Source organism: Neoarius graeffei, chromosome 4, assembly GCF_027579695.1.
Source record: "Neoarius graeffei isolate fNeoGra1 chromosome 4, fNeoGra1.pri, whole genome shotgun sequence".
Taxonomy (NCBI): Eukaryota; Metazoa; Chordata; class Actinopteri; order Siluriformes; family Ariidae; genus Neoarius; species Neoarius graeffei.
This window is the reverse complement of record NC_083572.1, coordinates 69,216,269-69,233,298: the sequence shown is the minus strand read 5'-3', so window position 1 is coordinate 69,233,298 and position 17,030 is coordinate 69,216,269. Positions and strand designations below refer to the sequence as shown.

Below are 17,030 nucleotides of genomic sequence, written 5' to 3'. Positions count from 1 at the left end.
ATATTTATTTACTCCTCTCAGTGCCTTATTTTAGTGTTTCACATGCTGTCACAGAAAAAAACAAAACAAAAAAAAATTTTTTAAAAGGACAGTTGTCGCAGTGTCCTAGTGCGCCATCATGCTCATTGAATACAGATTTGGCCATGTGCACCTTCTAGTCGTTCTGGAAACACTTCCTCATGTCCTGATCTTTCAGCACAGACACTTAAAAAGTGTTTTGGATGGACAGTGTTGGACAAAGGCAAATTCGGTGTCTGGCCAAGATCATGCGAATTTATTTTCATCGACGTGTGCAAGATTTTTGACTAATTTTTTTGCTCAGGGAGTTTAGTATATAGCAGGGTTCACAAACTTTCTGCAGTCTTTTAATTGTGTAATACGTTAATACATTCCCTCGACCTCCTCAGCGTAGATTTATTTTCTAGAAGAAGAAGCCTTTATTTGTCAAATGCAGAGAAATTCATCCTAACCCATCTGAAGCAGTGAACACACACACACACACACACACACACACACACACACACACACACACACACACACACACACACACACAAGTGAGCAAGGAGCACACACACATACCCAGAGCAGTGGGCAGCTATGCTACAGCACCCAGGGAGCAGTTGGGGTTAGGTGCCTTACTCAAGGGCACTTCAGCCCCATGTTAACCAAACCACATGTCTTTGGAGTGTGGGGGAAACCGGAGCACCTGGAGGAAACTCACACAGGCACGGGGAGAACATGCAAACTCCACACAGAAAGGCCCCCGTCTGCTACTGGGCTTGAACCCAGAACCTTTTTGCTGTGAGGTGACAGTGCTAAACACTACACCACTGTGCTGGCCCTGTTTTATAAACAGAATCCAACTGTTCACATATTCTGCTAATTATTGATATGTGCTCTTTAACTGTTTGTGGGATGCGTTCAGGAATGAAACGTCTCATTGTTCAACCATACAGCTTTTCATTACTGAACATATAGCACTTTTGTTTTTTAATTAAAACTGTTATTAAATTCGTGATTATGTTTGTGTTAGCGAGGTTTGGATTAAAGCCATTCAATTCAAATGACCAGTCAAACAGAAAACTAGTAAACTACACTAAACTATAAAAACTCAGCACTTTGATAATAGTGGGATGTGAGATCCACAGCTTAAAAAAATAAATAAAAATTATGGACCCACCAGCAGTGCCTCACTGGACCCCTGGGTTTCTGTGACCCCCTTCTGAGGACCACAGGTATACAGTATAAATTATGAAATAGCCTCGATGCATAAGCTGAGTCTTTTTCATTTACTATGTTAGTTATCACTTTTGTAATCTAATCATAGAACACAGTGTGTTGAACTCACACACTGAAAATGAAAGTCTACCCAGCGTACTCGTATCGTAAATGAAATCAGAAAACTCTCAGGACGAGGCTTCGTGACTTAACAACAAAAACGGAAATTAAACTTCTTAGAGAACAGATTGAATTATTGCCATGTGAAATACACAACACAATTTAATCTGTCATAGTGAGCAACTCTATCCTTTGTGTCACTGTCAGGTTGTGTTATAAATCACTAGCTCCCTAACAGCTTCATCTGTGTGTGCAGAAATTTAAAGAGTATCTGAACGGAAGCAACCTCATCATTAAACTGCAGGCCAAGCACGACCTCCTGAAGCAGACGTTGGGGGAAGGTGAGCACTTGCATAACGAGCACAAAATGCCAAGTGTCAGACTTTGTGCAAAGGTCTCTCATTGTGACATTGGTTGCTGCAGGATCACGTCAAATTAAGCTCACATCATTACGAGAGAGCCAGCGTTTTAATGAAGACTGTTCTTAAAAGGCTTCTTCTCATGCCTGGTCTTTAAAAAGTTTTTGTTGTTCAAATGGGTGATTAAAAGAAGATGGTGTGAGAACTTTTCTCCATGTCTTAATTCTGATCTGCTGACTGTATTAATGGGTCCTGTTAGGAAAGGGCGAATACGGTGGCCTGTGAGTGCAAAACATGTTAAGAAAACAAAAATGCACAAGCAGATCAGGTAATACTCCAACAAAACCTAAAATACAGCAGCTATTTCAGAAATACATCAGGGTTAACTTCAAACAGAAAGGGTAGGTCCTTACTAAGCATGACATGCGCAGTGCTGTTGGAGAGTTGTGTGTGTGTGTGTGTGTGTGTGTGTGTGTGTGTGTGTGTGTGTGTGTGTGTGTTTGTTTGTTTGTTTGTTTTTTCAGTATGTTTTGTAAAGAGCCTAATCAAAAGGATTTAATGCAAAGTTGCTCATGTTATTATAGCCAGAATAATTTTTTCTTCTGAATAATCCAGCTTCAGCTGGTGCTGGGTAGTATGTATTACTCTATCCACATTCACTGGATATGAGCAATCTCATGCTCTGATTGGCTACTCTACGACTAGGCTATGAGCTCATATACCGTGACTAGAGAAAAACAAAATGGCAGTGCGCACCAAGTCAGATATATCACTTTATTATCAAGTACAGTGGTACTTGAAAGTTTGTGAATTGTCTATATTTCTGCATAAATGTGACCTAAAACATCATCAGGTTTTCACACAAGTCCTAAAAGTAGATAAAGAGAACCCAGTTAAACAAATGAGACAAAAATATTATAGTTGGTCATTTATTTATTGAGGAAAATGATCCAATATTACATATCTGTGATTGGCAAAAGTATGTGAACCTCTAGGATTAGCAGTTAATTTGAAGATGAAATTAGAGTCAGGTGTTTTCAATCAGTGGGATGACAATCAGGTGTGAGTGGGCACCCTGTTTTATTTAAAGAACAGGGATCTATCAAAGTCTGATCTTCACAACACATGTTTGTGGAAGTGTATCATGGCACGAACAAAGGAGATTTCTGAGGACCTCAGAAAAAGCATTGTTAATGCTCATCAGGCTGGAAAAGGTTACAAAACCATCTCTAAAGAGTTTGGACTCCACCAATCCACAGTCAGACAGATTGTGTACAAATGGAGGAAATTCAAGACCATTGTTACCCTCCCCAGGAGTGGTCGACCAACAAAGATCACTCCAAGAGCAAGGTGTGTAATAGTCGGTGAGGTCACAAAAGACCCCAGGATAACTTCTAAGCAACTGAAGGCCTCTCTCACATTGGCTAATGTTAATGTTCATGAGTCCACCATCAGGAGAACACTGAACAACAATGGTGTGCATGGCAGGGTTGCAAGGAGAAAGCCACTGCTCTCCAAAAAGAACATTGCTGCTCATCTGCAGTTTGCTAAAGATCACATGGACAAGCCAGAAGGCTATTGGAAAAATGTTTTGTGGACGGATGAGACCAAAACAGAACTTTTTGGTTTAAATGAGAAGCATTATGTTTGGAGAAAGAAAAACACTGCATTCCAGCATTAGAACGTTATCCCATCTGTGAAATATGGTGGTGGTAGTATCATGGTTTGGGCCTGTTTTGTTGCATCTGGGCCAGGACGGCTTGCCATCATTGATGGAACAATGAATTCTGAATTATACCAGTGAATTCTAAAGGAAAATGTCAGGACATCTGTCCATGAACTGAATCTCAAGAGAAGGTGGGTCATGCAGCAAGACAATGACCCTAAGTACACAAGTCGTTCTACCAAAGAATGGTTAAAGAAGAATAAAGTTAATGTTTTGGAATGGCCAAGTCAAAGTCCTGACCTTAATCCAATTGAAATGTTGTTGAAAGACATGAACTGCTCGCTTCAGGTCAGGAAACCCACCAACATCCCAGAGTTGAAGCTGTTCTGTACGGAGGAATGGGCTAAAATTCCTCCAAGCCGGTGTGCAGGACTGATCAACAGTTACCGGAAACGTTTAGTTGCAGTTATTGCTGCACAAGGGGGTCACACCAGATACTGAAAGCAAAGGTTCACATACTTTTGCCACTCACAGATATGTAATATTGGATCATTTTCCTCAATAAATAAATGACCAAGTATAATATTTTTGCCTCATTTGTTTAACTGGGTTCTCTTTATCTACTTTTAGGACTTGTGTGAAAATCTGATGATGTTTTAGGTCATATTTATGCAGAAATATAGAAAATTCTAAAGGGTTCACAAACTTTCAAGCACCACTGTATCTAAAAGAAACAGATATAGTTAAAAGAATATATATTTTTCTCTCCCCCCAATATCTCCCGTTCCACACTCCAGCCCAGTCATTGGCAGTAATGCACCTTTAAGCTGGTTTGCCAACTGCAAAAAAAAAAACAAAAGAAGAAGAAAGAAAATGGCAGAGCGTGTTGCAGAACCAACCAAGGATGAAATAAAAACTCTACTCGAAAACAAACCCCCAAAAAATACAAAAAAAGTGCAACAAAATATGGAATGAAAGTATTTGATGGTAAGAACGTATCTTTTTTTTAATTTTTCAAGAATTATTATTATAGAAATGTTCACACAAATTGCTACTGTCATTTCCCCGGTTTGTTTACATTCTAAGCAGAAATTATTTTGTTGGACGTTTTATATAAAGTTTTTATTTATCGAATTTGCAAAAAATAAAAATGCTCTATTTCTCAAAATCCAGTGAATGTGGATAGAAAAAAAGCAATTATTCCACTCAATCTCATCGTACATGGCTTATAGCCAACTCGGTGTTACTCGCCTCGTCGGCTATCAGCTCATGTACGACTCAATTTGGTGGAATAATTGTGAAATATAAACTAGAAGGGCACTTGACAGAGTGCGTACCTCTGCCAAGCCACATATTATCAACATCAAAATCAAATCACTTGAACCTAGGATAATACTAAAGCTGTACACCAAATTTCATCAAAATCCATTCACGACTTTTTGAGTAAAGTTGGGAACAGATAGAAAAATCCTGGATCTGTGTACATTTTTGTATTGGATTTGCATCAAAATCTAATCAATTGTTCCTTGGCAAATGGCTCACCTTTCCTCAAAATTTCATCAAAATCTGTTCACTACTTTTTTAGCTATGTTGGGAACAGACAGACAAACAAACAGAGACGAAAACATAACCTGCTCCAAGAAAGTTGGTGGAGGTAAAGTTATAATATCATTTTTAGATAAATTGCAAGAATACACTTTTTAATATACAACCCCGATTCCAAAAAAGTTGGGACAAAGTACAAATTGTAAATAAAAACGGAATGCAATAATTTACAAATCTCAAAAATTGATATTGTATTCACAATAGAACATAGACAACATATCAAATGTCGAAAGTGAGACATTTTGAAATTTCATGACAGCAACACATTTCAAAAAAGTTGGGACAGCAGCAATAAGAGGCTAGAAAAGTTAAAGGTACAAAAAAGGAACAGCTGGAGGACCAAATTGCAACTCATTAGGTCAATTGGCAATAGGTCATTAACATGACTGGGTATAAAAAGAGCATCTTGGAGTGGCAGCGGCTCTCAGAAGTAAAGATGGGAAGAGGATCACCAATCCCCCTAATTCTGCGCCGACAAATAGTGGAGCAATGTCAGAAAGGAGTTCGACAGTGTAAAATTGCAAAGAGTTTGAACATATCATCATCTACAGTGCATAATATCATCAAAAGATTCAGAGAATCTGGAAGAATCTCTGTGCGTAAGGGTCAAGGCTGGAAAACCATACTGGGTGCCCGTGATCTTCGGGCCCTTAGACGGCACTGCATCACATACAGGCATGCTTCTCTATTGGAAATCACAAAATGGGCTCAGGAATATTTCCAGAGAACATTATCTGTGAACACAATTCACCGTGTCATCTGCCGTTGCCAGCTAAAACTCTATAGTTCAAAGAAGAAGCCGTATCTAAACATGATCCAGAAGCGCAGACATCTTCTCTGGGCCAAGGCTCATTTAAAATGGACTGTGGCAAAGTGGAAAACTGTTCTGTGGTCAGACGAATCAAAATTTGAAGTTCTTTATGGCAATCAGGGACGCCGTGTCATTCGGACTAAAGAGGAGAAGGACGACCCAAGTTGTTATCAGCGCTCAGTTCAGAAGCCTGCATCTCTGATGGTATGGGGTTGCATTAGTGCATGTGGCATGGGCAGCTTATACATCTGGAAAGACACCATCAATGCTGAAAGGTATATCGAGGTTCTAGAGCAACATATCCTCCCATCCAGGCGACGTCTCTTTCAGGGAAGACCTTGCATTTTTCAACATGACAATGCCAAACCACATACTGCATCAATTACAGCATCATGGCTGCGTAGAAGAAGGGTCCGGGTACTGAACTGGCCAGCCTGCAGTCCAGATCTTTCACCCATAGAAAACATTTGGTGCATCATAAAACGGAAGATACGACAAAAAAGACCTAAGACAGTTGAGCAACTAGAATCCTACATTAGACAAGAATGGGTTAACATTCCTATCCCTAAACTTGAGCAACTTGTCTCCTCAGTCCCCAGACGTTTACAGACTGTTGTAAAGAGAAAAGGGGATGTCTCACAGTGGTAAACATGGCCTTGTCCCAACTTTTTTGAGATGTGTTGTTGTCATGAAATTTAAAATCACCTAATTTTTCTCTTTAAATTATACATTTTCTCAGTTTAAACATTTGATATGTCATCTATGTTCTATTCTGAATAAAATATGGAATTTTGAAACTTCCACATCATTGCATTCCATTTTTATTTACAATTTGTACTTTGTCCCAACTTTTTTGGAATCGGGGTTGTATCATGATATTGTGAGATCTTTTTTTTTTTATATTAAATTAGATTCTTTTCCCCAAACTGACTGGAAGCAGGTCACACTGTAGCCAGTCAGCAATGAGAATCACATTTGTTTGATTTTGTTGTTGTGTTTGGTTTTGTATTGCATTTTCTGATTTGCTGTTACTTTTTTGTTTTGTTTTTAATGTGTTTTCCATTTCCAGGCCATCGTAGCATAAAGAAGTAGGTGCTCTTTTTTCCCCCCATTCTCCATCGAGAGAAACCCTCATCTTGATTTTCTGGCAGCTCTATTATGGGCAGTTTACACTCAATCAATCAGTATGAGCGTTTGGGCAGCTGCTGGTGCGCTGTGTCTTAATCTAATGGCGGCGCAGTGTGGGAGAACCCAGCTGAGACCTGCTATGCGTATGGATGTTCCCAGACAAATATGCGCCCCCTGCTATCCGGCAGCCCCGACACTCAATTACACCAAATCAGACCAGACAGGGAGGGCTAGACGTCTGAGTCCTGTTTTGGCCACAAGCTAAGCGAGTGTGTGTGTGTGTGTGTGTGTGTGTGTGTGTGTGTGTGTGTGTGTGTGTGTGTGTGTGTGTGTGTGTGTGAAAGAGAGAGAGACATATGGTAGCTGCAGGTAAAACCCCTGTTTTTAATTATTCATCTAATTGATCTTAGCTGCATTAGATGATCTGGCTTACTAGGTGCACTCAGCTGTAGTGATGTCCTCACGGTTGATGAGCTACGTGCCAGCTGGTATCACCACCATGTCTGTGGACATGGACATAAGCCTAAAAGCGAACTTGGACATGCTCCAGTAATCTGAAAAAAAAAAAGGATTGATGTTTTAAATTGGCCTCATTCTCAACCAGTAACTTCTGAATCATTTTTTCTTTCTCAGCTGGCTGCTCAAAAAAAAAAAAAAGCTTTCTCTGAGAAAATCACTTCAATGGCATTCACAGCAGATATGCAGGGGCTCAGAAGTAGAATTATTTGGAGTAAAATTATCCAAGTAGGTCTCTTGGAGCTCTCATGGATATGGAATTTCATAAAGAGAACAGTAAGTGATGAGTGGGGCTGGACACTTTCTAAAGGGAGTATTATTGTGGTGCTTCAGCCAAGCTATTTCTCTGGAAAATAACTGACAGGAAATACACTCGTTTTTCACATGAACACTTTATTGCACTCAGAGAACAAAATGTCTTTGCTCTGCTTCTTTTTTCTACATTTGGCAGAAAAACAAAATGAACAAAGATTCTTTCCATTTCATTTGATTTCTTACAAGACAATGCTGGTGATACATTGACATAAGGATAATGGCCTAGATCAGATTTATTTGAAGCAAAAGCTCAACACTTGTTTATTTTAAAACTTTTGATTCATTTTATGGTTGTGGGATTCATTTATAGATAGTCCTTTGTGTACCACTGTTCAGTTAAGGGAAGCACCCTCTTTCACCATCTGCATAATTTTGTCTAGTGATAGCTGCTGGGACCATATGTGATAGACCCGCTGTGTGTCTGTCGGTTTCGTCAAAACCATTTGTTAGTCTTTCACATCACACTACCATGGTTTAGATGCAACACAGTTAATTGACCATATATCGTACATACACACGCAGACGTTCCTGTTTCCCACCCCTGAGAGTTGTCTAGCACCCCACAGGGATCCGCTAAGGTTTCTACAGCGACCACAGCACTCCTTTGTCTGAATATCAGGGTTGCTGTTCACCCATTCATCCTCCTCTCAATAGACTGGGTCACTTTCACTAAAGCCCCACACCCAATCTATCAAAACTCTACAGCTGAAAGCACAAGATCTTATAACATTTTTGACCCCCCCCTTCCCTCTTTTGCAGGAGAAAGGGCTGAGTGTGGAACAACAAGGTAAGACCTTTCGGAAAATGAGTTCTTTGAAGCATTTTTCCTGATTGAAGTGACACTTCATGTGATTGTCCAGACCTGAAAGTTTTAAACACTAAATAATCATGCTAAAATGATGACTCGAATTTTCTCCCTTTTCATGGAAAAATTAGAGACGGATGCTGATGTATACTGCTGGTTTATTTCATATTTGAGTTACTTGCACTGTGTGTAGCTCGAACTGAGCTGTGCAGTAATGACAACACCCTGATGTTTAACCTAAACTCAGTGCATTATTCACTGATACAGTTGTGATCAGAAGTTTACATGCAGTGATATGAATGTCATCTTGGATATGAATGTCAGGGCAATATTTGGGCTTTCAGTCATTTATTTGAACTGTTCTTTTTCTGTGGCAGAATGTACAGCGTACATCTTTAATTAAAAAAAAAACACTAGAATTTGGTGCACAAGTTTTAATTTTCTTTGGGTTTCCTGAAAACAACACAGGGTCAAAAATTTACATACACTCACTTATATTATTAATTCAGAGATGCTGAAACTTCCAAAATGTCTCTTATCTTGCCAAGGCCTCTTAACTTCCTGTTAGTGATCATGATTGACTACAGCTGGTTGCTTCTCTGTGCCTTCATAAAAAGGGTTTGTTTACAGCACTCACTGGATCGACCAACACACAGTAAAATGGGAAAGTCCAAGGAGCTCAGTGCAGATCTGAGAAAGAGGATCGCAGATATACACAGCTCCTGAATGTCTCTTGGAGCCATTTCTAAACAACTGCAAATTCCAAGATCAGTTCAAACAATTGTATCCAAGTTACTGTGAAGTGTAGTCACTTTGCCAAGCCACTTTGCTTCACGAAAACCCAAACTGTCACCCTCAGCTGAAAGGAAATTGGTTTGGATGGTCAGGAACAACCTGGGAACCACCATGGCACAGCCCTGCCATGAACTGGAAGCTGATGGATCACTGTCTACAGTTCAGATCACCATGGACTAAGAGGCTGCTATCCAAGAAATAACCCCCTGCTTCAAAATGCTTAAAGTTTGAAGCTGACCACATGGACAAAGAAAAAGCCTGGTCAGATGAGACAAAGACTGAGTTGTTTGGCCACAATGACCATCGTGTACAGGGGGACACTGTACCACCTGGTTGTGGTAGGATCATCATGCTCTGGGGCTGTTTTGCTGCCAGTGGAACTGGTTCATTGCACAAAGTGGATGGAATAATGAAGGAGGAGGACTACCTCAGAATTCTTCAGCATAAACCATCAGAAACTCGAACACGAATTGGGACTTGGGAGTCACAACAGACCACTGAACCCAAACACGTATCAGAGCTGGTTGTGGAGGATAAAGCAGGCTAGCATTAAGCTTAAAACAAGTCCTCACTTCAACCCTATTGAAAATATATGGGCCGTGTTTATAAGTCGAGTACATGCTAAGAAAAAAAAAATTTAATTTAACTCTACCAATTCTACCATGAAGAGTCGTGAAATATCCAACCAGAATTCTTGGTCAAGGTGAATCTTGCGAAGAGACATTTTACCCAAATATTAAGTGTGCTGTATGTATATTTTTGACCCTGTGCTGATTTCAGAAAACCCAAATAAAATTAAAACTTGTGCACCAAATTCTAGTGTTTTTTTATTTAATTAAAGCTGTATGCTGTACATTCTGCCACAGAAAAAGAACAGTTCAAAGAAATTACTGAAAGCCCAAATAGTGCCACGACATTCATATCCAAGATGACATTCATGTCACTTTATTTAAACTTCTGATCACAACTGAAGATGATAATAGATCATTAGACTATATAATAGTGTTAATTGTGACTGTAGTATTATATGATTCTATCTGGATTAAGAAGGAATGAGAAATATAATGTGAGAATGTTGTAATTAAAATCATCCAGTTCTCACTTTATATTTAAATTCATTCGGCAAAAATATCAAGTGTATGATTTTGGTTTAAATCCAGAAGTAATTTGTCCTAGAGGAAAAAAGTGTGAAATATGGTGCACATTCTTCCAAATTCACTACAATTCAGGAGGTAGGATTTTTTTTTTTCATTTAAAAAAAAAAGTCTTGGTCAATTTGCATCATTATTCAGCTGAACAAACAATCCTGAACAAGTCAGTGAGAAAGAAATAAATGGAAGAAAAGGCAAATATTTATTTTCTTGACCCCCGACTACATTATTACACAGCGGTCGAAAAGGACTTATCCTCGAGCTGTCATTGGCAGGTTCTGTACTCTTGCTGAGTAGGGTTAGAAGAGCTGTGCCAGAGAATAGAGCATCCACTGGCAAGCAGATGTCAACCACCATCTGTGCACATGCTCATGAAAACCTGCTCAAACTGCTGAGTAGAGTACTATGGCGTGTACCATTGCTCCAGCGGCAGACATTCACTGTTCATCAGCTACATGTTTGGCCCATTAACCATTTCTGAAAGGTTTACTTAAAGAATGTCTTGTGAACGTCTGTTTATATGTTTACAGCTATGCATCTTTCAAATGGATTTAATAGCAGTGTTACATGGGTCGTTCCTTTGTGCTTGTTCTAGTACAGTATTGTTTCTCTAGTGGCAGTTTACACTTTCCTCATACACAGATTAAAAATGTATGCAAGTGTTAATATTGTGAGGTTTGAGGTGTAGATGTTTCACATTTATGGAAGGACTGTCCAGTGTCAGAGCTGAAACAGTGACAGCTGAAGCTGTAACTTTAAAGCAGATACGCAGAGCCTTTATTTTTAAATAAATTTCTGAGTGGATAGTATCTCCATCCTTGACTCTTGTATGGTGCATAAATGTGAATTAAAAATATATATATTTTTGAGAGTTAAAATCGACCGTAAAGTTGGCGTTCGAGCTGCCCCGCTGAGCCAGCCAGCCCTGAGTATGTGACGTCACAGCGGTAACCGGTTTTAAGGCCGAGGCCTTTTACAGCTATAGACCAAAGTCATATAAATACAAATTGATGGTGAAAGTAAGAAATACCGTTACCGACTCGCTCAACTAAGACTGATTTGACTTCACTGATTGTGGGTTGACTCTCATTAAAACAGGATAGGTGTTATAACTTATGCAACAGACATGTACATGCATGCATTTTCATTGATAAAACGTAAAAGGCTAATTAAATAATCAGATGAACTGAGACAATCACATTCTGAAGCAAATTAAATAATCTTATACCGGTAACTTAAACACACAATACAAGTTACATGTATTAATCTAAATGCAGGTAAACAAAGTGTTTGTTTTTGTTGTTGTTTTTATATCCAAATGAGAGTCAGCGCTTACTCATCTGTGTTCTCGCTTCTTGAAGGCCGATCTTGTGGCCGATTGTTCTGAAACAATCTGACTTTCAGTTGTTCGTTCAGTTCTCCGTTCATTTGCTTCTTCCGCGGAAGGGTGAGATGGCAGCAATATCCAGTTTAGAAATCAGACGGCTGCTCCACTCTTTCTCCATTCTCTCCATTACTGAGTACTCCGCCATTACTGCTCCGCTCAGGCAATTACTAAAACTTGGGACGGAACGGGATACCACCGATTTTAGCAACAACTGCGGGGAGGTCACTGCCCGAGCGATATGTCTTGTCCCGGGTTTTAGCAACAACCCTCGGCTCACTCCGGGAAAACTGGTGCAACTAAACTCGCTTTCCTTTTACAAAAAAAAATAATAATAAAATAAATACTTTCCTTTTCCTGTAGTTTTATTTAATTATTGGTACTGCACCCTCTTTCAATACGGGCTTATAGCCAACGCTCCTCAACAGATCAGAGGTCTCGTACAAGTCCTCAGTAAAATGTGCAGAGCAGAGGAGAGACCACTTCGTAGGCGCCCAATGTGCCCGTGAACTTCTCGCAAAACGCGTCCAAATCTTTGCAGTTTGAACATTCTTGGGCCATGAATGCAACGTAAATCCACCTTCTGTTGTGTTGCTGCACCGGCCAGCAACACATCTACGTGGTATGGCAATAAATTAGCTCAAAATGGAGGATCAGAGTTGCAGTCAGCTCTGTGTTTTAGTATAGCGGAAATGGCGAAGAGACCGATAGACTTCCTGCTGTGACATTATGGACATCAAGGTCATTCACTCAGACCGCTACCTATATGAATCACTTTAATCGTAAAAATGACTATTTTAGATTTATTGTTAACGCTTAAAACTATTCCTGTGCCATTCTTGAGGTCTCAAGGCATTTATAAATGAAAGTGAGGCCATGGTTCTGCGTAAGTTTGCCGACACATGAAGGTCTTCAGGATAGACACTGTGCAGTTTCTTGGTGACATGACAAGCTGTTTTTTGTCTTATTAACTTCAATAAGAAATGAGAGATGCTTGTGAGAAAATGACTGTTTATAGCCGCTATCATGTACAGTACCAGTCAAAAGTTTGGACACACCTTATAATTTAATGTTTTTTCTTTATTTTTTATTAAATAAAAGACACTTCATGTGTTAAAGTAATGATGGATGTCATTTCTCTTTACTTACTTGAGCAGTTCTTGACATCATATGGATTACTACAGTTGTTGCATTTATCCATCCATTATCTATAGCCGCTTATCCTGTCCTACAGGGTCGCAGGCAAGCTGGAGCCTATCCCAGCTAACTAGGGGTGAGAGGCGGGGTACACCCTGGACAAGTCCCCAGGTCATCACAGGGCTGACACATAGACACAGACAACCATTCACACTCACATTCACACCTACGGTCAATTTAGAGTCACCAGTTAACCTAGCCTGCATGTCTTTGGACTGTAGGGGAAACCGGAGCACCTGGAGGAAACCCACACGGACACGGGGAGAACATGCAAACTCCGCACAGAAAGGCCCCCATCGGCCGCTGGGCTTGAACCCAGGACCTTCTTGCTGTGAGGCGACAGTGCTAACCACTACACCACCGTGCCGCCCTTGTTGTATTTATTTATTTACTATTTACTGCATTTTTATTATTTACTCTTTACTGTTTGATCCCACTGCAAGTTGGCCTAGTGGTCTGTGTGTCCGCCTCTTGACCAGGAGATCGCGAGTTCTGCTCACGGGCAGGTCATACCAAAGACTGTTATCAAAATGGTACCTACTGCCTTCTGATGAGGTACACTGCACCACGGATACAAGCAGGGAGTCAAACTTCTCTGGTTATCAGAGGACTGCCCCCCTGCACTGTAACCCCAGCTGTGTAATAGGCGAGAGGCTGAGGGCTATAGAAACGGAGATTGTCGCTGCCCAATGCATTATGGTAGGTGCCTGGTTAGTACTGGGACAGGAGATTGCCTGAGAAGATCAGGTCCTGGCATGGGAGGGACTTTGACTGTCTCAAAAACATTACGAAGGCAAGAAATGGCACTAATTAACTTTTAACGAGGCCCATAGTGAGCAAAGCGTCATCAAGGTAAACGCTGGCTATTTTGAAAAATCTAAAATATGAAACACATTCCATATGTTCCATATATTATTTCATAGTTTTGATGTCTTCAGTATTGTTCTACAATGTCGCAAAAAATTAGTCAAAATACAGAAAAATCTATGAATGAGTAGGGGTGTCTAAACTTTTGACTGGTACTGTAAATATAAATAAAAGGATGCTGTGGTGGTGCACTTTGTATAGTTGCTGTCTCACAGATCCAGAATCCCTTGTCCATGAGCTCGGGTTACTCTCTTTTTGGAGTTGTGCATGTTTATCCCGTGTTGGCGTAGGTTTCATCTGGGTTCTCCAGTTTTCTCCCACCTCCAGAAATCATGCATGAAGGTTGACTGGTTATGCTAAATTGCCATGAATTAACTTCTTTCTAGAATGTTGTACAACATTAAATGTGACTATAAATTGATAGGAAGTACAATGTAATAGTTGTTATGTGTCAGGATAAACAAACTGCTGTGGTAAATGAGGGATAAAACATTTTGGGAAGTGCACAGATATGTAAACGGAGTCTTGTAGTTAATGAGATGTTGTACTCGGGGAAGAAAAAAGTCAGCGCATAGAAGGAATGACCCATGTATAACTGCGATGGCCAACATTGAAGAATGACTCCAGAATTAAACATAAACACCAGCATGTGTAGTTTTGCTGGCGTTTACAGCTAAGTACAGTGCAGTGTGATATTAGGTCGTGTGGGCTGCCATGACTCTAGAAAGCAATTAAGCATTCATCGCACAGCGTGTGTTTCTGTAGGTCGGTGTTGTAAAAGCCACTTAACTTGGGGAACACAAACCTTCTTTACAGTTGATATGAGTTGGCTAATTAAAGGTCAATAATGAGATCATGATTATTTTTCATTGAGGTGAAACATGGTGACCCTGTTATTTATTAAATATGCCATTAGCTACTAAAACATTTCTTTTTGAGTTCATCAGATTTGTAGATTTGGGATTTGAGACTGCATGGTGTAACATATCATTGCGTCTGGTGTTGTATGTGTATGTGTGCGTGTGTTTTTGTTCCTCTTTGCCGTATCCATTTCCCAGACCCCCTACCCTACCCCCGAAACCACAGAAACTACGGAAACCCCGGCCACGCTCCATCTATAATCATAAGCTGTTTAATGGAAATATGGAGACCTTCATTAAGGTACCATGTTGTTATAGACAGCGCACTCTACTGGAATGGAGGGCTGACTGTGGCACGCAGGCTGTTTATCCTCTGTCTCTTAGTGCTCGCTAGCTCCCTCCCTCTGTGCCTTCCTGTAACTCACGCCTCCTTCTTCTCCTGGTAGTTATGATGCAGGTTTTAAGGGTGGCGGTTCACACACACAAAAAACAGTTAGACCCACAGAAATGACCTTTTTTTTAAACAAAGAAACAGGATTAGCTGTGTTTATATGATAGCTGTGCCACCCTGTGCTGCATCCCGAGCCGTTCCAGCAACCGCTCTGAGACTCAGGACGACAGTGTCGTCTCCATGGCGATCCTGTCGTTCTTTCCTAATCTGTGATTGTCTTGCTTTTCTCACCCCTCTGCTCCTCTTGCCACTGCTTTCTGTCCTAGGGGAAGAAGGAATACCCGTATTCGCCACCAGGTACATTAGCACAGAGCAAAAAAAAAAGTGTCATTTTGGTTTCTTATGCTATTGTGAACAAATGGAGAATCTCACTTGTCTAATCAGAAGTGAGTTCAGTGCTCCGTGTACTTTTTGTTCAGTCTGTTTTGTGTCAGCAGCAGAAATGTAAAAATAAAACATGAATGGTTTTTCAATCATTGTTTCAAAATCCAGGCAGGAAAGAAATGAAAAGCTGGTCATGTCACTGTCATATATAAGGCTGTACATCACTGCTCATAAGTCAAAGCCCGTCAGTATGACTCTTAGTGACTCTGCAATTCCAATATGGAAATAAAAGTGGCTAAAGCTATAAATGAGGTAAGCACAAGGACCTTGTAGACCTACACTACCGTTCAAAAGTTTGGGGTCACTTTGAAATGTCCTTATTTTTGAAAGAAAAGCACTGTTCTTTTCAATGAAGATCACTTTAAACTAATCAGAAATCCACTCTGTACATTGCTAATGTGGTAAATGACTATTCTAGCTGCAAATGGCTGGTTTTTGGAGGCCCATTTCCAGCAACTCTCACTCCAGTGTTCTAATGGTACAATGTGTTTGCTCATTGCCTCAGAAGGCTAATGGATGATTAGAAAACCCTTGTACAATCATGTTAGCACAGCTGAAAACAGTTGAGCTCTTTAGAGAAGCTATAAAACTGACCTTCCTTTGAGCAGATTGAGTTTCTGGAGCATCACATTTGTGGGGTCGATTAAATGCTCAGAATGGCCAGAAAAATGTCTTGACTATATTTTCTATTCATTTTATGGTGGTAAATAAAAGTGTGACTTTTCATGGAAAACACAAAATTGTCTGGGTGACCCCAAACTTTTGAACGGTAGTGTGGCTGCCTCTGTACTGGTGGTGGGAAGAGACCAAACATCCTCATGATTATTGAAAAGATTTGGATTACTTATTAGCAGACCACAAATACACAACAAATGCTTGCCGAGAACAGAGTGATGCTCCATGTGTGGTGTTTTCTCTCTCTCTCTCTCTCTCTCTCTCTCTCTCTCTCTCCTCACACACACACACAGTCTTGATGGTGTATTACGACAGACTTGTGTAGCCAATAACAGAAGCTCAGTAATGCTAATATTACCCACAGAAATTGTTTTCAGGATTTACACACATTATATACAGTGTGTGTGTGTGTGTGTATATATATATATATATATATATATATATATATATATATATATATGTGTATATATATATATATATATATATATATATATATATATACACCGGTGTGTGTGTGTGTGTGTGTGTATATATATATATATATATATATATATATATATATATATATATATATATATATATATATATCAGGATGATGTTCTCTTCGCACCTCCAAAAGAACTAAATACATTATTTGCATTAATACAATCATCAGTACAGAGGTCTGGCAGGTCTGGGTGTTTATCTCATTTCTTGCTGTAATTCCATCACTAATTCCAGATG

General features: G+C 39.9%; 1 protein-coding gene across 2 annotated transcripts in view; it reads left to right on the top strand.

Annotated features, from left to right (window-relative positions):
• The window catches only part of srgap3 (SLIT-ROBO Rho GTPase activating protein 3), a 302,285-nt gene that overhangs the window by 235,506 nt on the left and 49,749 nt on the right, over positions 1–17,030 (top strand). Inside the window, exons 10-12 of one of the 2 annotated variants that reach the window (XM_060919551.1) lie at positions 1,595–1,679; positions 8,498–8,525; positions 14,996–15,098. In XM_060919551.1, coding sequence (XP_060775534.1) covers positions 1,595–1,679; positions 8,498–8,525; positions 14,996–15,098 — 216 coding nt within the window. Of the gene's footprint in view, positions 1–1,594; positions 1,680–8,497; positions 8,526–13,291; positions 15,099–17,030 lie in introns of those variants that run through there. The other variant, XM_060919552.1, reaches the window with a different exon arrangement.